The sequence below is a fragment of the Chelonoidis abingdonii genome, chromosome 9 (genome assembly GCF_003597395.2).
Source record: "Chelonoidis abingdonii isolate Lonesome George chromosome 9, CheloAbing_2.0, whole genome shotgun sequence".
Taxonomy (NCBI): Eukaryota; Metazoa; Chordata; order Testudines; family Testudinidae; genus Chelonoidis; species Chelonoidis abingdonii.
Window position 1 is genome coordinate 40,364,195 of NC_133777.1, and position 25,311 is coordinate 40,389,505.

At 54.9% G+C, this 25,311-nt stretch overlaps 1 protein-coding gene across 2 annotated transcripts; it reads right to left on the reverse strand.

The window, feature by feature from the left end:
* Window positions 1-1,396: 1,396 nt before the first annotated feature.
* Window positions 1,397-25,311, reverse strand: RHBDL1 (rhomboid like 1). 2 transcript variants are annotated; one of them, XM_032794687.2, is made up of 8 exons: window positions 24,857-25,311; window positions 18,423-18,590; window positions 16,788-17,012; window positions 16,335-16,483; window positions 11,559-11,671; window positions 6,185-6,285; window positions 5,361-5,421; window positions 1,397-3,784 (listed from the first exon to the last, which is right to left on the reverse strand). In XM_032794687.2, exons 1-8 carry the CDS (start codon window positions 24,893-24,895, stop codon window positions 3,513-3,515), a joined length of 1,128 nt encoding a protein of 375 aa, XP_032650578.1. In that variant the 5' UTR covers window positions 24,896-25,311; the 3' UTR covers window positions 1,397-3,512. The 2 variants fall into 2 exon arrangements, with proteins under 2 accessions (XP_032650578.1, XP_032650579.1); XM_032794688.2 differs by having other exon boundaries at window positions 3,106-3,784; window positions 18,432-18,590; window positions 24,857-25,050.

Consider the following 25,311-nt stretch of genomic DNA (forward strand, 5'->3'; position numbering starts at 1 on the left):
GTCTCTAGGCCTGGCCATTGGGCCCCTTTCCCTGGTGCTAAAGTCACAAACACCCACAAGACTGTGGTATGACAATCCGTCAGAGAGCCAAGCAGCTGCCTGGCAGCCCCTTAGGAGAGCTGGATGGACTCCAGGCATTAGATACTGCTTTGACCATAGCGCTGGTGACAATCCCCGGTTCCTCACAGAGCAGGCAGCAACAGGGCAAACTCCATTCCCCCACTGTGGCTCACCTGCAGGAATTCAGTCTTTACGGCTTAGTGCTTGGCCTCATTACTAGGACTGCCAATCAAGGGGCTCACTTTGATGTGGACAGCTGCCTGCTGAGGGTCCCCTTGCATTCCACACAGCCTCACAACCAGCCATGAGATGGTAGCAGCTCCAATGCTGGGCTGGATTCAAGCTGGCATCTTGCAGTAGTGCCATGCATCTCATCACCAGCTCCCACCCCCAAGACAGCTACTCCAGCCTCCCACCTCTCTACTCCTACCTGTTTAATCAGCAGCTTCCTCCAGTTAGAAACCAGAATAGCCACCAATGGTGTAAAAAGGCAACACAGTCGACTCACGGTTCTGGGGCTGGATTTTCAGAGGGGTTGGGTGCTTGCAGCTCTATTGGAAGTTAATGGGCTGACACAACAGGGGCAGCCAGAAGAGACTGGGCTGGGATGGGAAGCGAAGCAAGCCTGACGCACTTGACAATGGGGTGTGGTACTGCCAAGTTAAAGACCCAGGCCCAGCTTCTCAGCAACTGTGAACAACTATCACTCTACTAAAGTCAGAGCTATGGTGATTTACTGCAGCTGAGGAGCTAGGCCTACACTCAGCTAGTGCAAATTGTCTGGAACGCCTTAGGGCTTGTCCACACATGACTGTTAAACCAGAATAAAGTAGGGTGTGACTGGAAAGCAGATGAACTATTCTTGATTTACTCCTTGTGGTGATGCTCTTACTCCAGAATCAGAATCAAAATGGATTTTGTTGGAATAGAACACTCTTAATCTAGAATAAGAGCATCCACACAAGGAGTGACTCAGGAATAACTCCCCTTGTAGCCACACCCCCAGAATCTTGGCATGTGGGATAAACTATAGCAGCACCCAACGTATGGACCGTTGGTGGAAGGCAGCCCCACTTCAAATACCCAGTCCTTTACCAGTCCTCCCTCATCAGCAGCCACAAGCTGGGATGTCACAAGTGGCTGCAAGTGGCTCTGTGTGGATGAGTGATTTCCATTTGGGCCGCAGCAGATGAGGACTGTGTCCCAGATTCAGCAACGAATAAGCAAGCCTGGCTTCTAGTTCTTTGCCCAAGACGGGGAAATCTAGTACTCTCTAGAAAAACCAGGGAATGGATGCAACACTTCAGCAGAGACTCAGACAGAGAGCAGAGCCACATGGTGTGCAAAATATTTATTTATACTCCAAAAAGGCTCAGACTTCAAATGCAGGTCCTGCTACTTTCCCTCAGCCATCCCTGCCCCTCTCAGCACAAGGCACCAACCCATTGCTCAGGAAAGCCCCCAGCAATGCCAGCTGCCGAGGAGCGACTCCAGGAGGTGTTTCACACCAGCTATCGAAGGGCTTGGGGATCTGGAAAGCCAAATGCAGGGTCACGGCTGAAATGAGTCTGGCTGGTCTCAGCTCTGATTTGGTGCAGAAAAAATCTTGTTGGCAACAGAGTCCGTCATGTAAAAGAGCAATTTGTGTTGGGAGTGGGGGCTGAGAGGCCCTGGCCCCTGCACAGTGGGTGGGTGCTCAGACTAACCCTGAACTGTGTGCCAAGTGAGCTCTTAAAGGTTACATAAGCCAGGAAGCATTGTAACTGCCTTGGTGCAGCCGGTCTGCTTCCAAACCGCGCCAAGGAAGCATCTCTACACTCTCGTGCTCCACACCCTTCACTTCCTAACCCTCGTGTCCCCCCCAACACAAAGTGGTGGGACCTCCTGCCACCCCTAGAGGGTGAGGAGCCCCGGTGGGCCAGCCTCTACTCTACCCTGGTCCCGAGGCCCTCCGGGGATATCAGTTGGCGACTCCTCCATGGGGCCATGAGCACGGGCATGTATTTGGCGCAGTTTATCCGTCCCAGACACCTGCCCCTTCTGCAGCACGAGAGAGACCCTAGGGCACGTTTACTTAGAGTGCGCCAGATTGCAGCCCCTATACTGGCTCCTCACCAATATCCTGTTACGTTTCTGCCTGCACTCTTCCCCTCACCTCCTTCTCTATGCACTCCCTATCCGTGGCCCCACAAAGCCACGGGACCTCCTGGTCAACCTCCTCCTCGCCCTGGCTAAAATGGCCATCTATGCAACCAGGGAGAGGAGGTTGGCCAACGGAGACTCCGGTGACTGTGGGGCTTGTTTCTGGTCCTTAGTCCGTTCACGTATCCAGGCGGAGTTCCTCTGGGCAGCGTCCACTGGCTCCCTTGATGCCTTTGAGGAGCAGTGGGCGCTGTCCGGGGTTCTCTGCTTGGTGTCCCCGTCAGGCTCCCTTCTTATGACCCTCTGACCGTGCTCCTGTCCCTGTTCTTTTATTAGTTGTCCCCCGAAATCAGTGGGGTTCTGAGGTCATTAGATCCTCCCCTTAGGCTGGAGTGGGGGGGATCTCCCAATAGGTACAGAGACCAGAGCTTGACATGGCTGTTTCCTAGGGATAAAGGAAACATGGGCTCCCTCCTGACGTGTGGCTACACTTAGCTGCCATCAGTCCCTGAACCCAGCTGTATTGGCCCTGTCGTCTGCAGAGTCAGGGGGCATCCGTGGCTGCTGCTGTCTGCCCTTTCTCTGCAGGCCATGGGCAAATGGAGTCCCCTTGCTACTCTCTCCTGGGCCTGGAAGCAAGGAGCGAAGATTTCATGCAGGAAGCTTTTCCCCCTTACCGTGCTGCCCCCTCAGGGCTCTGCCATAAGGGACTGCATGGAGAATGGGGTGCAGGAATGGGGAGAAGCAGGAAAGGGGGAACAAAGGGCACTAGAGCGAGGGAGAGAATCATCTTTACATGGGCGCAGTATTTTACTGGGGTCCCTGCTGTGCTGGTGCTGCCCACAGCAGGGTAGCTGGGCAGCTGGGCTGCCCTGCCCCCAAGACAGCGAGGGAGGGGCGAGGGAGAGGTAGGAGCAGGAAAACTGTACATTCATAAGGAAGCATTGGCATACCCAGCCTGGCACGAGGGGCAGGTCTGCTGGTTCACTCCCACCCACCCCCGCCCAGGGAGCACACTCATTCGCTCCAACGCACTAGGGTGGAACTGCTTTCCGGCCGAGCTCAGAAGGGGGGCTGTATCGGGATTTGCAGCGGGCAGTTTTCCTTGTTTCTGTGTCACGCAGCTGTTGCCTCCCAGCCTCAGGCAGGGGCCAAGGAAGATCCAGTCCAGCATCCAGGTAAAATAACACACCGATAGACAAAGTGTGTGGCTGGTACCAGGCAGGGCTCCAGCTGGGAGGTTGGCACCCGCATCGTCTGGGTTTTGGCACTTTCAGGGTGGGTGTTGAGGGCCCGGGGGGGGGAACACACTACGGTGGAGGAGGGATCTGTGTCCCCAGCAGGTCATAGGCAAATATGTTCCAGAAGACAGCAAAGACAAGGAAGGTGGCATAGGAGAGCAGCACCACCCACCAGACACACTGGTCCTGCAGTTTCTCCTCATAGCTGCGCAGGATGGTCAGCCCCATGCTGATGCCCACGATGGCGCCTGCCAGATGGGCCATGAAGCTGGGCTGGGGGCCAGAGGCTGCCAGGGGCGGAGAGAAACGGAGCCAAACGGCACGGCCCACCTCAGAGCTCACTGCAAGAGGGAGGACGAAGAGTGAGAATGTTAGCCACAACTCTGCTGAGGAGGCTATTGGCCAAGAGCTACCGCTGCCCTAGAGAATCTCCCCTTCTCACGCCCCAGTCACCTCCCCTGCAAGTCAGACCCTACTGAGCCCCAGCAATCCTGCCCACTGTGCCAGGCCTCCCTTCTCCCAGACACTGGCCAGGGGTTCCCGGTGGAAGGTTGTGCAATTCCTTACAATCAGCATCTGCGTATCGGTGGGGGTGACAAGCCATGGGAAGTGGTGGGCTCTCCATGCCTGCGAGTCCCTACACTGAGTCCGGATGCCTCTCTAAAATAAATGCTCTAACTCATCCCACCCCTTAGTGGGGGTCACAGAGGTCTATGGGGTAACAACCACTTGCCCTTCCTTTTGGAACATGGGATCCTGGCACAGAAGAGGGTGAGAACTAGCTCAGTCACAACATACTGCACTTGGGAGTAGTCGCTTACAGAGTAGGGAAGATAATTCCCCCCAGAGCAGGAAGCCCTGGGTGGTAGGGTTGCCAGGCGTCCAGTTTTGACCAGAACACCCAGTTGAAAAGGGATCCTGGCGGTTCTGGTCAGCACCACAGACCAGGCCGCTAAAAGTCTGGTCGGCAACACAGTGAGGCGAGGCAGAATCCCTGCCTGCCCTGGCTCCGCGCAGCTCCCTAGCTCCGTGTGGCTCCTGGGAACTGCGGCCAATGGGAGCTGTGGAGGTGGTGTTTGTGGGCATGGACAACTTGCAGAGCCCCCTGACCCCTCCACCTAGGGGCCACAGGGACATGCCATCACTTCCAGGAGCTGCGCAGAGGCAGGGCAGACACGGAGCCTGCCTTAGCCCCACTGTGCCACCAGCTGGGAGCTGCCGGAGGTAAGCACCGATCGGCTGGCGCCTGTGCCCCAATCCCCCTCCTGCACCCCAACCACCTGCCCCAGCCCTGCACTCCCTCCCGCAGCCTAACACCATCCAAGAGCTCGCACCCCTTACCCAGCCTTGAACTGCCTCCTGGAGCCTGCATCCCACACCCTCTCCTGCAACCCAAACCCCTGCCTGAGCCCATTGCAGCACCCCAAACCCCTCATCCCCGGCCCTACCCCATAGTCTGCGCCCCCTAGCCAGAGCCCTCCTGTACCTCAACTCCCTGCCTCAACCCAGAGGCCCCTTTTACACCCCGAACCCCTCATTTCCGGCCCCACCCTGGAGCCCACACCCCCAGCCAGAGCCCTCACCCCCTCTTACACCCCAAGCCCCTGCCCCAGCCCAGTGAAAGTGAGTGAGGGTGGTGGAGAGCAAGTGATAGCAGGAGGGGGGATGCAGTGAGTGGGGGTGGGGCCTCTGATAAGGGGCGGGGCAAGTTGTTTCGTTTTCTGGGATTAGGAAGTTGGCAACCTTATTGGGTGAGGTTCTCTGACTTGCATGATACCGGCGACTGGACTAGGTGATCAGATTGGTCCCTTTTGCCCTTAAAATCTCAAGACACCACAGTGCTACCAGCAGTGTCACCCAGCTAGGCTCCCACAGGCCCTGCTCTCCGTTGCCTGACCACATCCGACACGTACTTACTGCACACCAGAGCCAGGACCATCCGGAGCAGCTTGTACGGGCAACGCATCCCCGCCCAGTTCTGCGGATAGAGACCCCAAGTTACGGTGGCATGAGAGCTGTGGCCTGGGATCCCCTTTGGACCATTTCAAAGTGGGGATGGACCTGAGGGCAGCCAGCCGGCCTGTTGCTCACCATTTGAAATGGCGGCAGCAGCGAGTGGCGCTCCGTGTGCATAGGGAGCCCACTGCCTGCCCTCAGCCGCATCCCATGGAACAAGACATGGTGGCCAGAGCCAGCTTACAGGACCTGGAAAGCCGGGGGCCTGTGCTGGGCCCACCAACACAGTGATAGGACAGCCCAGGGGAGGCCTACTCCACACTGAGCCTACCAGAGCTTGGTAATGGCAGAGGCAAAGGCTTCTCCATGTACCTATCAGACCTCTCCCACTCGGCATTGCCCCCCATGCCAACGCAGTGCCCCCAGCTGGTGCTGGACAGGGGGTCAGGAATGAACCGGTCCCTCCTGCAGTGCTAATCCCCCGGCTGGTTATGTATCAAAAGACACGGACCAAAGCTGATTGGTGGAATGTGAGCAGAAGGGTGACTGACAGCAACTCTGCAGGCCCAGACAGACCCCTGACCCGTCATACTGCTCTCCCCAGTGCCTGGTCAAATCCTCTTTAGCCTCATCTCACTGGGGGCTCCTGGCCAAGGGATGTCCTCTCTGCTGTCCTCTGACCCTAAGTGACACCAGATCTCCAGTGCTCGGGAGGAGAAGCAGATCAGCCACCTCCCAGTCTGTCCTTCCCCAGAGGTGGCCCGACTGCAGAACCAGGTACCCACCATGACAACGTTGGCCAGGTGAGCGGAGCAGAGGGCATAGACACCTCCCGAGCCTCCGACCAGAGGGGCCCTCATGTCTGTGATGGAGACAGTCAGGGAACCTGCGGACAAGAGAGGAAAGGGAGTTACAAAGTGGGGGAGAGAGGATCACCCTGGGCAGGACTAGACCCCTCTCCTGGGAAGGACGGGGTGGGGGGTGCAGGGCAAACAGGTGTTCCAGGGCACCAGTCGTTCACTCGCTCAGGATCCAATTTGAATGGGAGGTTTCCATGCTCAGGCTTTCCCTCTCCACTGCCCGCATGACAAACTCAGTTACACATGCTCCACCTATCTCCCACACCCACACTCCCAGCCCCAGCCCAGCATGGTAACTCTTGGCACAGCCAGCACACACTCATCTCCCCCACTGCAACTTGAGACTATTGCTCCTTGTTCTGTCATCTGCCACCACTGAAGACAGCCGAGCTTCATCCTCCTTGGAACCATCCCTCAGGTAGCTGAAGGCTGCTATCAAATCCCCTCTCACTCTTCTCTTCTGCAGACTAAATAAGCCCAATTCCCTCAGCCTCTCCTTGTAAGCCATGTGCTCCAGCCCCCTCATCATTTTCATTGCCCTCCGCAAGACTCTCTCCAGTTTGTCCACATCCTTTCTCTAGTGGGGGACCCAAACCTGGACAATACTCCAGATGTGGCCTCAGCAGTGCCAAATAAAGGGGAATAATCACTTCCTTCGATCTGCTGGCAATGCTCCTACTAATGCAGCCCAATATGCCATTAGCCTTCTTGGCAACAAGGGCACACTGCTGACTCATGTCCAGCTTCTCATCCACTGTAATCCCCAGGTTCTTTTCTGCAGAACTGCTGCTTAGCCAGTCGGTCCCCAGCCTGTAGCAATGAATGGGATTCTTCCATCCTAAGTGCAGGACTCTGCACTTATCCTTGTTGAACTTCCATCAGATTTCTTTTGGCCCAATCCTCCAATTTGTCTAGGTCACTCTGGATTCTATCTCTACCCTCCATCATATCTACCTCTCCCCCCAGCTTAGTGTCATCCATGAACTTGCTGAGGGTGCAATCTAGCCCATCATCCAGATCATTAATAAAGATGTTGAACAAAATCAGCCCCAGGACCAACCACTGGGGCACTCCACTTGATACTGGCTGCCAACTAGACATCGAGCTGTTGATCACTACCCAATGAGCCCGACGATCTAGCCAGCTTTCTATCCACCTTATAGTCCATTCATCCAGCCCATACTTCTTTAACTTGCTGGCAGGAATATTACGGGAGACTGTATCAAAAGCTTTGCTAAAGTCAAGGTACACCCAGGTGATTTGACACCTCAAAATACATGCAGTGCACACACACACACATTGGGCTGAATTCATCCTGGTTTGATCCCTGAAACCAACAGGGTTACACCAGTGATGGACTTGGCCCATTATGATGGCTTGTGGGCGACAGCCCCACAGGGCTCTTCCTGGCTTTTTGTGTTGCTCTGGAAGGAGTGGAGGTTCAGAGCAGAGGATATGGACACAGCTCCCTGCACACCTCACCCACTGCTGCCCTGGACAGCTGTGCTCGAGCTGACTCCCCAGAGCAATTTGATCTAAGGCCACTGGGCTTGACAACAGCAGGACCTAGGCCTGCATCCCGCCAGGTGGGAGACAAGAGCTGTCTAGGGAAGGGAGCCGTGCCCCACACTGCGCTGCGTGCTGCCTCTACCAGTTACGCCACCATGGCTTTGGGGAAATCAAACAGTGCTCCTCATGCTGCTCCCAGTGATGACTCGGGAACCGGGGAATGCCCATCACCATAGTATCTAGGCATCAGTTCTGGGAATCAGGCTGGGCCCCACTTTGGTCTCCATCTGATGCCACTTTCAGCATTGGCACCGTGACTCTGGAGAGCAGGAAGGGTTGATTTTAGCTGCCCTCAGTCCCAGACAGTCCTCTGCTGAGGCAGCAGTTTCAGGGAGCAGAGGAGGCGATTTGATGGGAATTAGTAACCCTGATTTCTAATCCCAATCTCATTCCAACAACATCCATGGATGAGTAATTTCAGCTGCTGTGCTAATCGCCCAAGGGCTTTGCAAACAGCTCTCCATGCAATCGGCAGCATATAAAAGCGCTCTAGCTTGGAGGTGGCCTTCTCCAACTGCCTTGCTGGTGCAAGGAGATTTCCAGTCATGCTGCGTTTGAAAACGCCCAGCGTTACAGCCCAGGGCGCAGCACCACCCTTGGAGACCAGCCGTGCAGCAGGACATTGTGAAAAAGGAAACAGGATCAAATGACTCCAGGTAACCTCCAACACTGAGAACACTCTTCACCGTTACAGTGCCACAGGTGTTGTCATAAACAGATAGCTAAGGGTTAATGTTTCTCTCACCTGTAAAGGGTTAACAAAGGGAACCAAACACCTGACCAGAGGACCAATCAGGAAACCGGATTTTTAAAAGCTCAGGGAGGGAATGTTTGGGTCTGTGTCTTTTGTCTGTCTCTCGGCTATGAGAGGGATCTTTCTATCTTCAAGCTTCTAATCTTCTGTTTCCAAGTTGTAAGTACAGGTATAAGACAATATAGATTTTTATATTGTTTTCGTATTTACATGTGTGTAGTTGCTGGAATGTTTAAATTGTATTTCTTTTTTGAATAAGGTTGTTTATTCATTTTTTCTTTTAAGCAATTGACCCTGTATTGTCAACCTGATACAGAGACTATGTTTATGTGTTTTTCTTTCTTTTTATATAAAGCTTTCTTTTTAAGACCTGTTTGAGTTTTCTCTGGGTAGGCTAAGGAACGAAGGGAAGGGAAATTCTCTTTGTGTTAGATTTACGGAGGGTGAATCTGTGCAGCCTCAGGGGAAGAAGGAGGGGGGAAGGTAAATTGCCCTCTCTGTTTTGTAATTCAAGGAGTTTAAGTACAGTAATCTTCCAGGATAACCCCCGGAGGGGAAGCCTGGGGAGGAAGTAAAGAGAAGACAAGGGGGGGGGTATTTCCCTTTGTGGTAAGACTCAGGGTTTCTGAGTCTTGGGGTCCCCCCGAGAAGGTTTTGGGAGACCAGAGAGGGAGCCAAGCCCTGAAATCACTTGGCTGGTGGCAGCGATATCAGATCTAAGCTGGTAATTAAGCTTAGAGGGTTCATGCTAGCTTCTCAGTTTATGAACGCTAAGGTTCAAATCTGAGTAGGAAGCTACGACAGGTGTGAACGGTGCTTTAAAGACCCTGCCCCTTTAGTGACAATGGTCTTACACTTATATAGCTCCTTGCAGCCCAGAGGATCCCAAAACCCTTTACAAATGTCACCAGCTGAGGTGCAAACTATTTACAAGAGTCACTTCCCCACCTGGCTCTGGGGAGGTGCTCAGCAGCTGTGTAACAGAGCACTGTGACACTGGACAACTATTTAGGGCAGGACGTGAGGAAGAACCAGGAAACCAAGCGGAACTGCACAGGGAGTAAGGCAGAAGGAATGCAATTACCAGAGCTAAAATCCCCCTGATGCCCTCTACTCTTGTGCAAAGTACCAAAAGGTCATTGCTGCCTCCCAAGGGTCAGGGCCTCCCTTTTAGATTTCACCCAAAAGACTCTCCAGCAGCACAGTGCCCTCTGCAGCATTGATCTGGCACTGACTCAGACAGTCAGAGCCACCACCACCACTTCCTGCATCTCTGGGTGGGCTTTCCCATCCATGATGAAGTCTACTGAGATCACAGCCCAAGGTGTTAGGGGGGTAGCGACAGTGGGGTGGGGAAAAAGTCTGGTTCCAATACTTCCCCCAGGGCTCCCCCAGTTTCCATGAATGCAGGATAGGCCACGGCAGAAACAATGGTGCAGGACTGCAAGAGAAACAGAAATCCCTGAAATGAGGATGATGGAGTTGCTGGGGATTCTACCCTCCACCCTGATGCCAGCTAGTTCCCACCTCACAACCACACAAATCCCACTGTTTGAAACAAAGCTATTGCAAGAGGCTGGCACAGGCCTCAAAACTAGGTCACTGGTTCAAACCCAACTCAGCCATGAGTGAAAGTGAGAGTCATGTGACAGCTACTTTGGAGTCTCAGAGCTGCTCCCGGGGGGGCACAAACCCATCATGCCTGGTCCTGATTTGCTCCCATTGTTGGCAGCAGAGGGGCCTTGCACTGAATATTCAGCAGAGACTGGCCTTCCCTCCAGCCTCAGGTCCCTCCAGGTCAGGCTGGGCAGACTAGGGGAGCTGGCACTGCTCCTGCCACCTCTTCTGCAGCTGCAGAGTGGACTTGGCTTACAAGGACATGGACAATTTCCACCAGCTGAATATAAAATCCAAAGCTGGAGACCCTCCTGCATGTAATTCCCAGGGTAGCTAGAAGAGACTCTCCATTCGCTGTGGGGCATGTGATGAGAGCTAGAAGTTCCCCTTCCATCCAATAGAGGGCAGTGGTAGCACACACACAGCCACTTTACTACATGCTGTCCTGGGCAGATGAGATGGGATCATAGCCCTTCCTCAGTGTCCCAGGGCTGGCTGCAGCTGGGTTTCCCCGCAGCAGGGTTACAGTATGGGGCTCCATTCTCCCCATGCACTCCAGATATCACAGGGACAATATCGAGACCCACAAGAGGGAGCCAACCCACTGCAATCACTATCTGTGTCTGTGGAACCCAGATCCAGTTTACAGGAGAAGGGAATGGATCCATAGGAAGGGGACCTCTGGGAGAAGATCAATAACCAACCGAAGCTCAGCAGAGATATGGATTGCCATCTCTGCAAGCCTGACAAAGCCCAGCTCTCCTGGAAATTGCCCATGAAGGGCAATCTTTCCCCCAGCCTGCTGTTCTCAGCCATTTCAGTGGGGGCCCGCCTGACCTAAGGACGGGTAATGTATCACAACAGCTCTAATTCTTTATTGATTTCAGCTGGAGGCACTGACCCGCCTCCTTGCAATAATGGAGATGGAAATGCAGAGCTCTGACAGCTTAGCGGGGAGTGGGGAGAGCCCAGGAGCAGCCTGTACCAGCAGGGGGAAGAGGGGAAGGCAGGAGAGAACATGGGAAGGGAAGGGAAGGGAAGGGAAGGGAAGGGAGAAGGGAAGGAAAGGATGGGCCAAGAGAGGAGGGAAGGAGAAAAGAAGCCGGCAGGAGAAGACAGCTGCGAGCTCTCAGGCTGACTGCCATAGCGTAGGCACACGCCTGGGCATTTCCAGCCGTCTCAGGAGGAGCCCAGGGGACAGCTGAGGACTCAGTTGTAGGGGGATCAGTCACTGTGGGAATAGGGGGGAGCAAACAGCCAGGCTGGCAGCAGGAGGGGGTCTGGAATGAGCCTTCGCTGCCAGTGCAGGGGAAGGGAATACCTGCAGGAGCAGCCTCCAGCCAGGCACTCCCCACCCACCTGCCAGCACTCCCGCCAGGTAGAGAAAGCTGATGCGTAAGATGCCATGGACCATCTCCAGGGGGACCCCAATCATGAGCTGAAGGAGGGCGTTGAATCCCAGCTGTTCCAGCCTAGACAGAGAGACAAGGAAACACGTTCATCCAGCAGCAAGTCGGCACTGACCAGGCAAGCAGAGGGCCCCGGCACAGGGCAGGGGTGGGATGGTACATGGTGCCCAGTGCAGGAAGGCAGTGGGTTAAACCCAGGGCCCAGGATGGATCAAGAAATTTCTGGGAATAACAATGCAAATTGTGACTCTGGCCCAACCCTTCCCTTCTGAGGGTTTTAGGATCCTGTGCTGGCCTCAGCACAGAGCAACTGGGCCCAACCCTGGGAGATGCTGGTGAGCACCTTAAATTCCCACTAGCTTCAGTGGGAGGTGGATACCCGCTTCCTCACAAGAGCCTCCTCCACAGCTCAGCCAGTGTGCTCATCCCAGAGCAGGGAGGGCCTCCGTGTAAGGGGAAGGGAAGGCCACTCTTCATGGCACAGCTCTGCACATCTGCAGCACCTCGTCTCTCAGCACTTTATACACACCAATGAGTCCTTCCAGTACCCCTGTTTTACTGAGCAGGAGCCGAAACACAGAGGGGCAGTGACTTGCCCCAGAGCACAGACTAAGCTAGTCACAAATAGAAGCTCCTGCCTCCCATGCTCCCTTGCGTAGCCCAGACCCCTTTCCTGCAAGCCTCGCTCTGATGGCTGCTGCCAGCCACACCTATGGATATCCACCCAGGAGGGAACTGAACTGAGCCCACCTAACCTGGGCAGGATTGGAAACGGAGACCAAAAAGCTCCCTCTTCCAGGACCTGCTCCCTGAGCCAGCCCATCCCACTGCAGCATTGCTGCTTGTGCAAACACCACTTCCAGATTAATCTGTTTTCACTTGGAGCCTTGGGAGCCAGTAGCCACATTCACCCACTGAACTGAGACCTCCGGGGACCAAGGGTGGAAAGTCTGGGATAGGAAGATCTGGCTGCAGCCTCCTGCCATGGGGCCTGTTCCCGGGAATGCCCTGGGTACACAGCAATGAGTCCTGGCTGTGCCCTGAAATGCCAGGCAGCTTCTAGGGTCCTACGACATTGACATCAGGGATCTATTTCAAGGCAACACCGCTCCAGTGCCAAATGAGCGATGTTTCACCAAACAGCCTCCAATCAGAGGGCAGTTTGTTGTTAATCCCACCAATCAAGAGGCCATGATAAGTGTCAACTGCAGCTAATCCCACCATGCAGGGGAACGGGCTGCGCTCCCGTGATCAGACCTTTGTCGTTCCTTTCAATGATAATTATTTATATCGTCCCCAATTGACATTCTGTGTTGTTACCGTGCTGGTGAACCCCACAAACCCGTGGCCTCTGCACTGAGACCGTCTATGGAGGCGGGAGATGGCTATCGTTCCCCTTAGACACTAGCTTGGGAAGGACTCTAAGCCATGTCTTTCCTGCGCTGGAGCATGGAGCTGCGTAACTGAACAGCCTGCTCTGCTGCTGCTATTATGGACATTGCTGGCCGATGGCCCCTTTGTGTGATCCCTCTTCCCTCTTATTCTGCTTTGAGCACCAGTGCATGTGGGGGTCTGGAGCCGTTCTCCAGAGAGGGCTGCAGCCAGGCTGATTGGGGGAAGCAGCCATAGGTGGGGCCACACCCCAATCAGGCCACAGCTGGCCCTATTTGAGGGCTGAGGGCCAGAGGCAAAGAATCTCTCTTTCTAGCTTCTGGAGAGAGAAGGACCTGACTGCAGGGGAGCTGAGAAGGGTATCTGAGGTGGAGCAGTGCTGGGGAAGGGCAGCAGGTGCTGGGGAGCTCCAGCCAGGAAAAACCCCAGGCTGCAGGTCTTGCAAAAAGAGCCAAATAGATACTGGGGCCGCAAAGGGGCAGCCCAGAGACAGGCAAAGGCAGCAGGTCCTGACTCCCTTGCCGACGATGAATGGTTTACAGACTGCAGTTGGCCCCAGTAAGTGGGGGCTAGATGATGACTGGCAGTAGCCACTGAGGCAAGGTGGGTTTAGGGGATTGGGGGTTCCCTTGGGAGGGGAGACCCAGAGTGAGGGGGTACTGCAGTGGGCAGAACCCCTGGGTAAAGGGAACCGGGGTCTGGGAAGGACATGGGGCCAGTGGCAGGCAAGACATCAGCCTGCAGAGGGTGCTCCAGAGGCTGGAGAGCTAATTCCCTGGACAACCAGCAGGAGGTGCCACACCGCTGAGTTGTTGCCCCGCCACAAGGTGGAAGGGCCTCGACTGTCAGTAATGCTGGGCCACCAGTGACGCTAGCCCTTTCTCCTGTTGGGGAACTGTCTGCTCCACAAATCTGACCCTCTTGAATACAGTTTGATCAGCGTTGTGTGCAAATGAATTTCAGATGGTGGGCTGCTCACCCACTGTCCCAGCAGCCATTTGACACTAAAACTCTGCATATTTATAGGCTTTTCAGTGGGACTCATTTCCATCCCAGCTGGTGTGCTTACAAGTGTTAATGAATGAAGCCTCACAACTGTGATGCATCCTCTTTTACAGGTGGGGAAACTGAGGCACGGAGAGAGACACTGAGCAATTTGCCCCAAGGTCACACAGTGAGAAAATAGTAGAGCCAGGACTAGAACCCAGGTCTTCTGACTCCAAGTCTTATCCACAACTGCATCCTTACTTGCTCTTTGGTTACTGAAATCACCTGGTATTGTTTCTGTTTCCTGATTGGACGATCTCCCCTTTATTATCTGTCTCTGCCCAAAAGGAATGTCACTTCATCGCAAAACAAATGTGTTGAGTCAAGTTTTGGCCACTGGCCCAAATTTGCTTTCTGTGAAATTTGACCCCGTCTGGATAGTCAAACAGTAAATCAGATCATTCTCCCAGCGCATTGCTTTGACCCTACCACCCCATTGTCCAGGGCTACCGGGGGGGGGGGGGAGAGTGAGGCAATTTGCCCTGGGCCCCACAGGTGTCCCGTGAGCCCTGGCTGAGAATCCCTAGAGGCGCCTGTTTAATTTTTACTCACCTGGCAGCGGTCCAGGTCTTCGGTGGCACTTCGGCGGCGGGCCCTTCACTCGCTCTGGGTCTTCGGCGGCACTTCAGTGGGGGGCCTTCAGTGCTGCCGAAGACACGGAGCAAGTGAAGGACCCATCGCCAGACCTGGAGCACCGCCTGGTGAGTACAAGCGCTGCACCGGGTGGCACTTTTTTTTATGTCTGCTCCCCCACTTTGCCCCAGGCCCCCTGAATCCTCTGGGCGGCCCTGCCTCTCTCTGCGTCCCTCCACTGGTTTCCCCTTCTCTACTGCCTCCAACATACATTTCTTGTCTTCACTTTCTAGATCCTTCGTGTCCTAGCCCCCACCCAACCTGTCCTCTCTCATTCTGCATCAAAAGGTCAACTCCCGCCCCTGCTTGGCCCAGGAACCCAGCCTCCATCGCCCACCTGTTACGTTTTCAAATGAGCATTTTTGTGCTTTCTCCCCTTGCACTTGGGAGAAGGTCCCTGTGCACAGGTGCAAAGCCACTTCATTGTCCTCCTTCCAACTCTCCCTTGGCGTGAGGCCTACAAAAACTGGACAGTGGTCGGGCTGCAGGCACACTGAGATCACTGCCTACCATGGAGACTAATTTTGTCTCACTGTTCCACCCCCATTTCTCTGTCCGTATCTGTCTGGCATCCCTTGTCTTCTACTTAGATTGCAAGCTGGCTGACTTTTTGTTCTGTCTGTACAGCTCCTAGCACCGCGGGGTCTTGTGACAAGGGGGTTCTAGATGCTACGATCATACAAAAAATAGTAATAATAATGATCAGAATCAATAACAAAGAAGGGCTGAAAACCCAATTGAGGCTAAATTCTAGTCCCCAGAATGTAACTGTCTCGCTATTCATCCAGCTCAGAAACCCCCCCTGGAGTCTTGTGGCCTTTATTACCCACAAAGCTTGGCACTGCGCTAGTAGCTGCAATACAAGCTACCCCCCACACACACCCCCCGTGCCCTCTCAGAGGAAGTCTACACTGCAGCTGGGAGCCAGCCTGCCTCCCTCCCAGCATGGGTAGAGACAGAAACATGCTAACTCCACTTGAGCTAGGCCTCTAAGACTAACAAGGCAGGTGTTGTGGCATGGGAGAGGCTCCAGCATGAGCCCAGAGGGTTGGGTGGCCAGCCCAGGTCGCTGCCACCCTGCTATTTTCAGTGTCCTACTCAAGCAGAGCTAGCACAAGCATCCCCCCAGCTGCCATACAGAGTGTGTAAACAGACCCTCAGCAGTGCCTGAGCCCTGACCTGGAGGGACCACACCTACAGGGGAGAGGGTAGGCCAGCCTCAAAGCCCACTCAGCCCTTGGCCTCTCTTCTGACACTGCCAGTGTGGCGCTGGGTGCACTAGGAATGCACTGAGACCCACCACCTCACTCCACACAGGCCAACAGAAGACCCATTGGGTGGGAATACGTTTCAGCCACTCTTGATCTGGGCTGGAGACAAGCAGGCTGCCTAGAGGTGACCAGTTCCCAGGAGATAAATAAAGGGTTCTAGTCCGCAGTTTAGAGCAAGCAGAGCGAGCTGTCACCCATACCTTGACCTTAGTCACGATTTGCAGGCTCTGTGATCTCCAGAGGAGAGAGAGGAATTCATATCCCAAGTTCATCCAGTGCTGGGCTGCCCCACCACCCCACCTGCTGCAGTGAGACAGGAACAGTCTCACCACACCAGCTGAGCTGCCTACCCCCAGGGGGCATAGGGAGCGGTATGTCCTTACCCAACGTGCATGAACATGTAGGTGAAGAATCTCCAGGCCCGGGCTCGGTGCCCCGGGTGGTACACCAGTGGGCTCTTCATGTACTCTGGGTGGTAGGTCTGCAAGACCCACCGGTTCAGCCGGGCCCCGTAGCAGAGGAACACGATGATCTGCAGAAGGAAAGGGGCTAGTTGTCAGTTATAACCAAAAGGAATTCCCCTCCGCAATGCTAAGCTGAGCTGAACCTGGGATACCCCGGCCTGCTGCCAGGCTGAGTGACTCTGTGACATCCTCCTCCTGCCCTGGCTTTGGAGCTCAGCATCCCCCAGGAAGGTGCCTAGTGTGGACTGTTTCGTCGGATCACATGCAGGTGCCAAGGAGCCCCTCCCCCAGTGACAGGCCGGTAGGACCACCTCCTCCTCCCACAGTGGATACAAGGGCAGGACAGCAGGTCCCCATGAGCAGTCAGCGTACCTGGGTCAGTGTGACAGCTGCCATGAAGATGGGCGGAGGGCAGGTACGGTGCTGATAGAAGTACCAACGCCGGTCCATCTCACAGGGCAGGATCTCATAGGCCACGTAGCGGACAAAGCGCTTGTAGAAGCCCAGGCCAGTCTCGTCCAGCAGCACGTCCCGGGGCAGTGCCCTCTGTCCATTGGCAATGGCTCGTTTGAAGCTACTGGAACGTTTACTGCTAATCTGCAAAGAGAGACCATGACGTACGCAGCCCGCCCAGCTACTCCACTCTCAGCCTCTGCCAGCAGGGGTCAGCCCAGGGCAGGGATTCCCTGTCCCATTCTTTCCAGTTCCTGCAATCATCCGGGAAGCACCCAGGCCGTCTCCATCCTCAGCTGAGGAGATGGGGAGGAAGGGCTTTTGCTGGGGCCGTGGCGGGTTTGGGATTCTGAGCACACAGCAGGGACAGGGACAGCATGCTAATGTCTCTCTCTTGCCGGATCGTTTCCTCACTCGGCCAAGGCAATCAGGAATAATTTATGGAGAATTAAGGATTTCTCTCTGCACAGCCAGCAGTGCCACCTGCTTTAGTCAAGAGCTCAGCAATAAAGGGGGGAAATATTTTTTATTTTCCACCTCCCTGATTGCTTCCCCCTTGGAGGCACCTCACATGGGTCTGAACCAGCAACTTAGGTCAGAGTGCCTGCTACAGACAAAGCCCTACCTCCCCAGCTGCAGCCACTAGAACAGAATGGGGCCCTAGCTGTGAGCTGTCCCGCCTTCACCCTGTACAAGGAGCTGCAGGAACTCCCTGCAGCAGCCAGTGATCAAGGTGGCTCTCTATGGGGGAGTCACATGATTTCCCCTCCTTTTGCTCACAACTGTCCTTTCCCCTTGTCCAGTGCTGGCACCATATGGCCAGCCCTGGGGAGGCCTCCTGAGAACAGCAGTCACCAACACAAACCACCCCCACCACGTCTCAGCCAGGGAGGGAGCAGCTCTGCTTGTGTGGCCCATGCCATGCTGGGCCTCCCTGCTTGGCGATGCTGGTTTGTGTGGAACAGCCTCTTGCCCCCCGGGAGCTGAGCTGAGACCTCCCCAACTCATTTGACACAGGCCAGCCAACAGCCAGCAGGGAGTACAGACTGGGAGTTCCTTCTCCAGCACCCTTAGCCCAGCTGCCCATAATGGGCACTGGGCCGGCCGGAGGGATCCCACCGAATGGGCTTCATTCCTTTCTTGCAGCAGGCGCTCTGGGAGAGTGGTTCCTGCCTGGGAGCCACACCTTTGAGTCTCAGGGCCACATTCAAGCCTGGCGTAAGCAGGGGCAGAGGGTGCTGACATCAGCAGGAGCTAGGATTGCTTACACCAGGGATGAATTTGCCCCATGGTCTCTAACACTGAACTAAACGGAGGGCTGGGCTTTGCACTTCCCCTCCCTAAAACTCCTGCCTTTCAGTGGCAGGCCCATGCACATGAGCGATGCCCATCTGTCCTTCAGTTGCCATCCTGGGTCTGCCCTCTTGGGGGCTGCGAGATTGGAACTCCCAGGTGGGTTGTTTCAGCTGCAGTGTTTCCTGGGCAAAGCATTCCCCGGCAGCATGCAGAGCTATGGCACTTGCGCAGCACCTCGGGGCTGTTACTAGTACTCACGTTACTGACCAGGTCTACCAGCTCCTGATAGCAGATCTGCCCTTCATCGTTGCTCTGGGCCAGAGCCACCAGCATCTCCAGCTTGGCAGGATCCAGGGGTAGTTCATGGCTATGCACCAGGCTGGCGAAGGTCTCTACGCCAATGAAACCGGTGTTGTCTGGATCAAGCTGCAAAAGAAACCAGAGTCAGAGATGAAAGGTGTCAGCTCCAAGCATTGGGAAGATGGCATTGGGGCTGGAGTAGATGGGAACTCCCCTACACCAGGACTCTTTCACTACTCTCCCTAAGGTCATATCTTCTAGGAGAGGCTGGCACTGGAGTTGCTGTCAACTTATGGGGAGTGGAGTGGCTGGGCGCTGCCCCACAACCCGCGTTCTGCTACAATGCCTGGCACAGTCATGGAGATTTTTAAAGCAAAGGATTTCAACGATGGGTTTTACTAACCCTGGAAACCCTCAGCCCAGCTGCTCTGTCTCTCTCACTCTCCCACGTGTGTGCGACCAAGGAAGTCTAGGACATGAACCAAGAGCTCCTGAGACTCAGTCCCCGACCACAAAACCCTTCCACTCCATCCCTCCTGCACAGCTCCTAAGATGGGAGAGTGGGCTCTGCTAAAGGCAGGAGAGAAGGTTATGGGGTGATTTGATCACAGTCTATAAAATGGGGTAATGCTGCCCTGTCTCACTGGGCACACTTACTAACATGTGTGGGGCTCAGGCAGTTGGAGCTCTGGAAGGACAGAGAGGTAAGTCAGCTTGTGCAGGAACCCCTAACCCTAGCACCCTTGTTTATGATCCTCCTGCCTCTTACTCCTTCACCAACAAGCCCCCGGATTCTTTGCAGGTCAACTTCTGGAAAGCAGAAGCAGCACGTAAAATATGGGGGCCCTGGACAAGGAGCCAAACTCACAGGCCTTCAAAAGACTTGGGGAAGGGGGGTTAGGATGTTCTTCTAGCTCTACAAAGGACAATGTTCCCCCAGTAGGCTACCCCTTCAAACTCCCCTACATTTACTGGGAGAGCACGGCTGGAATCAATAATCAGTTGTGATTACAGAGTTCAGAACCATGGTGTCCGAACCCTGAGCCCTCCCAGAAACTTTCCAGATTCACAACTCAAGTCCCAACAGTTCCAGCTCCACTATGAGCAATGGCTCAACTCTGAAGACCTTGAACCCGAATCAGGACACACAGCCCAACATTGCTCCCAACTTCTTCTGAGCTTCCCATGCAGTTTAAGAACAAAAGAATGGCCATACTGGGTCAGACCAAAGGTCCACCTAGCCCAGGATCCTGTCTTCCGACAAGGGCCAATGCCAGGTGCCCCAGAGGGAATGAACAGAACAGGGCAGTTACCAAGTGATCCATGCCCTGTCGCCCATTCCATTTCAACGTGTCCACATCTGCACCCTCCTCTCAGCTTCAAACTCTTTGAGATCCAATGCCCCTTCGGTGTGCAAATGGAGGGATCTGCCAGCTGGTGATTCTGATGGGCTGACTGAGCAGACCTCTTTCAAGTTCTCCTTTGCACTTCCCACCCTTTCCCTCACGCTCTCCTCTCCTGCTCCCACTTCCAAAACAGGCAGCCAGACTCACACCAGCTCAGGTGAACAGACCCCTATCGAATTCCCCTGGCGCCACCTTCAGCTCTTCCAAAAGTGTCATGTCCTCACTCACCCACAGCAAAGCCATAGTCATGCTGGATTTACCAGGAAGGTTTGTATCCAATTTCCTCCTTGAAAAGCACTTTGAATAATGTGGGGGAAGGGCTAGTCTTAAAAAAACAAAAAACAAACAAACAAAAAAACATTTTGGAAGGACAAGAAGAAAAGTCCATGTGCCTAAGTCCCTGCCAAGGGCATGACAGAGGCTGGGTTCTGCCCCTGGGAGGCAAAGCCAGTAAAACAGAATTATTCTGCGAATAATATTGTCTGTCATCTTATTCTCCAGGGAACGAAATGCAAAACACATAGCTCCCTGGGAATGTCCTTGTGGAATGGGCAGGACGGAGAATGCTGTGGGACATGGACACACACGCACTATTCTGGTTTGAGCTGAGGGAGACTGTGGCCTCTCCATCCCAAAGCTCCCTGGGGCTACTGACAGATCTAGTGGAGACTTCGCATCGCAGCCTGGAGGGCGCAGCAGTCGCAGAGAGGGGCCCAATCCAGTGCAGGGGAAGGGCATGTCTTTCTTTGGGAGAGTGAGGCTGCCCCCCCCCCGCCCCGCAAGAGCACGAGAAGGGGGATTACAAGGCGGGGGGATGCAGCATATGGCCAAATTAAACCTTTGGAGGCTGTGTAGATCACAGCACCTAGACCTTGCTCTAGACAAGGAAAGCGAGTTACAAGCAGAGCTCTCTAGGACAGAGGTTCTCAAACTGTGGTCCGCGGACTGAGCTCCATTCAGGTGGCCATGGATAGTTCCCTCTAAGGTGTGCGCCTGGGCGGCTGCACGTGACAGAATGAAGGGCCACCCACCTAATAAGTGGAGCTGTGCAGGCTCGGCTTCACTAATTAGGTGCCTGGACCCTGGAGAAGACGCACATGTAAAGTGAGGTGGTGGCCTTGGGAGGAATAGGGGGTAGGTGGGAGGGGCCAGTAGGGTGAGAAGAGGGGGTGGGACGTGCAGGGCTGCAGTGGGCAGAGAAAGAGGCGACTTTCCTCAGCTCCAGGACTGTGGCTGCCACGGTTGGAGAGAGAGGGAGAGACCCCCCCTTCTTTTCCAGCCCCAGTTCGGGGGTTGCCATGGTGGGGGAGAGAGGGCACATCCATCGTATTAGAAAGGTAAGACTACTGATATAAAAATATGAGCGGTGTGCTTTTATTTGTAGAACAAAAAAATGTGTATTTTTTTATATAGCACTTTGGATACTTTACAATAATTAGCTAACTGTGCAAACAATACTTGGAAAGATCATTAAGTGGTCCGCTGAGACCCTCAGCAATTTTCAAGTGGTCCGTGGAAAAAAAAAGTTTGAGAACCACTGTCCTAGGGGTTACTGCCTCTCCACAGCACTTGCGCCTCATCCTTCATGTGGCTGGCCATGTGCAATGGGCTGCAGTTCCAGAGCCTGGTGTGCCTAGGACGGCTGTGCTGTAGGATGGGTGGGGCAGTGCTCCAGGAAGCAGTCAGAGGGGCGGTGTGGAAGCAGTGTGTCTCTTTCCCCCCTCCACCCTCCCACACAATAAACCCCAGGTCGGGTGCCAATTCCACTTTTACTTTCTCCTTGGAGCCCGCAGTTAACTGCACACTGGGCCTAGCAAGGGCCAGTCATAAGGAAGCCGTGATATCCGTGTTCACCGTACAGCGTCCCAGGTAGGCAACCCTCCAGCATAAGCAGCCACATCCAAGTGTGGGCTAGTGGATAAATAGCTACGGTGCTGGATTGCGACTCAGGAAACTTGGGCTCTAGTCCCAGCTCAGCCACAGACTGACTGGGTGGCCCTGCCCAAGTCACTTCATTTCTCAGTGCCTCCCTGTCCCTTTCCTTCTTCGTCTCTCTAAGCTGTAAGCTCTAGCACCTGTCTCTAACTATTGCATGTACAGTGCCTAGCGTACAGGGCCTCCGATCACACCTGTGGCCTCTAGGTATGACTGTAATACCAGGAATAACAATCCCTAGGGTACATTCTAGTACCACTGAGTCTGTCCTCTAGTTAAAGACCCACTTCCCCCAGACAGCCTCTTGTCCCCTCTCCCTGGTATGACAGCAGGGCCTCCATTTAGCTCACTAGATTCAATAGCTATTCACCTGCTCTTCCTGTGGCTAATACCATTGCCATCGCTGCCCCCCAGCACCACTCAGCAAACCCACATGCCCTTGCCCACGCACACCACACACAAATGCAGACCCAAGCATACAAAACAGCCGTCTGCATGCACACATACACACTGCACATGCCAGATACAACCACATGTGTGCACGCCCCATGTGAATGCACACCCATCTACATGCAGATATACACACTATGTCCACACTTAGGATCACACACTTGTTCTGTATAGGCACACATACAGAGGGAGATCCACACTTACTATACCTCCACATCTCGTGTACACACATGCCCGTACACATACACACAGAGATGCACACAGACGATACCTCCACATCTCATGTCCACGCATGCCCACACACGTAAACATGGAGATGCACACAGACCATACCCCCACATCTCATGTCCACGCATGCCCACACCCGTACGCATGGAGATGCACACAGACCATACCTCCACATCTCATGTACAGGCATGCCCACCTACACATATACATGGAGATGCACAATATACCCCTGCACACATGCCTCACACATATGTATACCTGTATGCACATGATACACACAATAAATATGTATGCCTGCACCCTCACACACACACACAGGCACACACCCCAGGTGAAAGCACACCCACCCACCTGAATAGGCACCTAGGCATATCATACACACAGTACACACTTAGAACCACTCACATACTCACATGTGAGCATGTACACTTGCTCCTTGCTTGCACGCTACACACGGAGATGCACGCATACCATGCATGCACAAGTACATACATAAGCAAACACACACTTACCCAGATTCTCTCTTTCCTCATGCATTTCAGTGCAAATTGGCCAGCCCATAACAGACCAAAGCAGCAGCAGCAAAGTCATTCCCCCCTCACTGGCCTGCAGAGACCCCATCTCCAGCCACATTCCAGCATCTGTGGCCTGCACAGTCCCAGATCAAACAGTCACCACCAGTGATCATGTCCTTTGCACCTAAGGCTGCAGCACTACAACTCCCACAGGGCACTAGGGCTGGGCAGTTTATTCAACCTCTAGCTGCTGAGAAATGTTGGACATGGAGGTGGCAGGATCTGAAGCCAATGTTCTCTCCTAAGATGCTCTCTAACCTTCGGCTGATCATCTAGGCCAGTGGTTCTCAGCCTATTTACTATTGTGGGTTGCATATGCAGCTCTCTGTGTGTTGTGTGGGCTGTAACACAATATATGTACTACCTGCATGGCCCTGAGGTCACCTGGGCTACAGCTATGTGCTGATTGGGCCATAAGTGGCCCACGGGCTGCAGGCTGAGAACCACTGCTCTAGACTGTGTGGCATTACCCCCCCCACGCGCCAGGAGTGTAACAGGCGCCGGCTCTGTCCCTCATGGCAACCCTTTCCTTACAGAGATGTTTAGACACATTTGTACCACTCAGCTCCTGGAGGTTCAGCTCAGATCCCACATCCAATTGCCAGTGAGATGCCTGGTAACCCAGCTCCCTCCTCCAACGAGGTTGTGGGACTTGCCCAAGGTCATGCAGTGAGTCAGAGGGATAATAATTGAAACAGGAACTTGGAGTCTAAATTCCTAACTGAAATTAACGACCCATCTCCCCAACATCAGAATCCCTGGCAGTGCAGGGGACTGGCTAAAGAGACTGAGTTTGGCTGCCAGTGCAGATCAAGGGGTTCCAGCCGGGGATCAATCAGAACCGAGCAGTCAGTGCCACCAAGGGTTAATGCATTAGGAGCCAATCCTGCAATCGGAGCAGAGGGCTCAATGCACCACAGTGTTAATGCATTAGGGCCCAATCCTGCAGTTAGATCACAGGCTTGCTGCCACCAAGTGTTAATGCACTGGGGCCCAATCCTGTAGTCAGGTCACAGGGCTCAGTGCCACCATGTGTTAATGAATTAGGACTCAGTGTTTCCAGGTGATGGACACCCCTCACCCACTCTTTGCCCAGTCTGAGGACAGCTGCTGCTGCACCTCACCGGAGCAGGTCCTTAGCCTCGAAGTGCTAAGCTAGAGAGCTCTAGGCTGGGATGAATGAGGAGATCAGAAGTGAAAGTAGCTGCATGGCCTCTGAGGCTGCTGGCTACACCGTATATTTGCCCCTCCACTGTTCGAGCAGGTGCCCCGATCCAACACCCTTGGCAGCCAGTGGTTCAGGAGGTGCCCCCAGAGCTGGAATAGCAGGGTCATGGCAGGCCAGCTTCAAAATGCCTCTGACGGAGCTGCGGGGGGGATGTTTGACTCTCATTAGTGTAAGCCGCCCCCTCGGTGCCAGCAGGCACCACATCCACGCTCACGAGCACATCCGCTCTATTTCGGAGGCGTGACAGAGACGGTGCTGGCTGGGGACACCAGGGCTCCCCCTCCGGATGCCTCCATGAGGGGGAGACAGACCCAGAGGTGCACATGGCCTGGTCTGCACGATGCCATGAACGGCTGGTGCCAAGCCACGAGCTAACAACACGGCGTGAGGAGAACCCACCAGGGAGATACCAAGGGGATGGGCACAGAGCTGAGGTGACAACCTGCAGAGAGCCCCTGTTCCATCCCCACCCCCCATGGAAAGTTACCCCCTCCCCAGGCTGCTGGGCTGGCACCCCCCGAGCCGAGCGAGAGAGGAGCAGCAGCCGCTGCCTTGGAAACCAGCACTCACCTGCTCCTGGATGAGCTGCAGCAAGGAGCTCCTATCCATATACCCGCCGGGGCTGGCTGGCTGCAGGGCGGCCGGCTGCGGGGCTCATGGGAGGCAGGAGGCGGCGGGGGGCGGGTTTGCTGCTCGCCTCCCAGGGCGCCGGGAGCGATGGCAGGGAAGGGTGCCGGGCTGCAGCCGCCGAGCAGCCCCGCGCTGCTGCGACGCGACGGGAGAGCGAGCGCCGCTCCACTCCCGCAACGCCGGGCTCCTGGGCGGGGCGGTGCCGGCGAGAGGGGCTGGGGAGACGGGGGCGGAGCCAATGGCAGCCCGCAGGGGAGAGCGGGGCCGCCGCGAGCGCCGAGCCCACCGGAGCCGGGAGCTACGCCGCAGCCTCTGGCGCTGGCGAGACACCTGCGGCCCGGCCGCATGGGAGCGCACAGGGCGGGGTGCGCGGCTGGACGCAGCAAGCGCCAGAC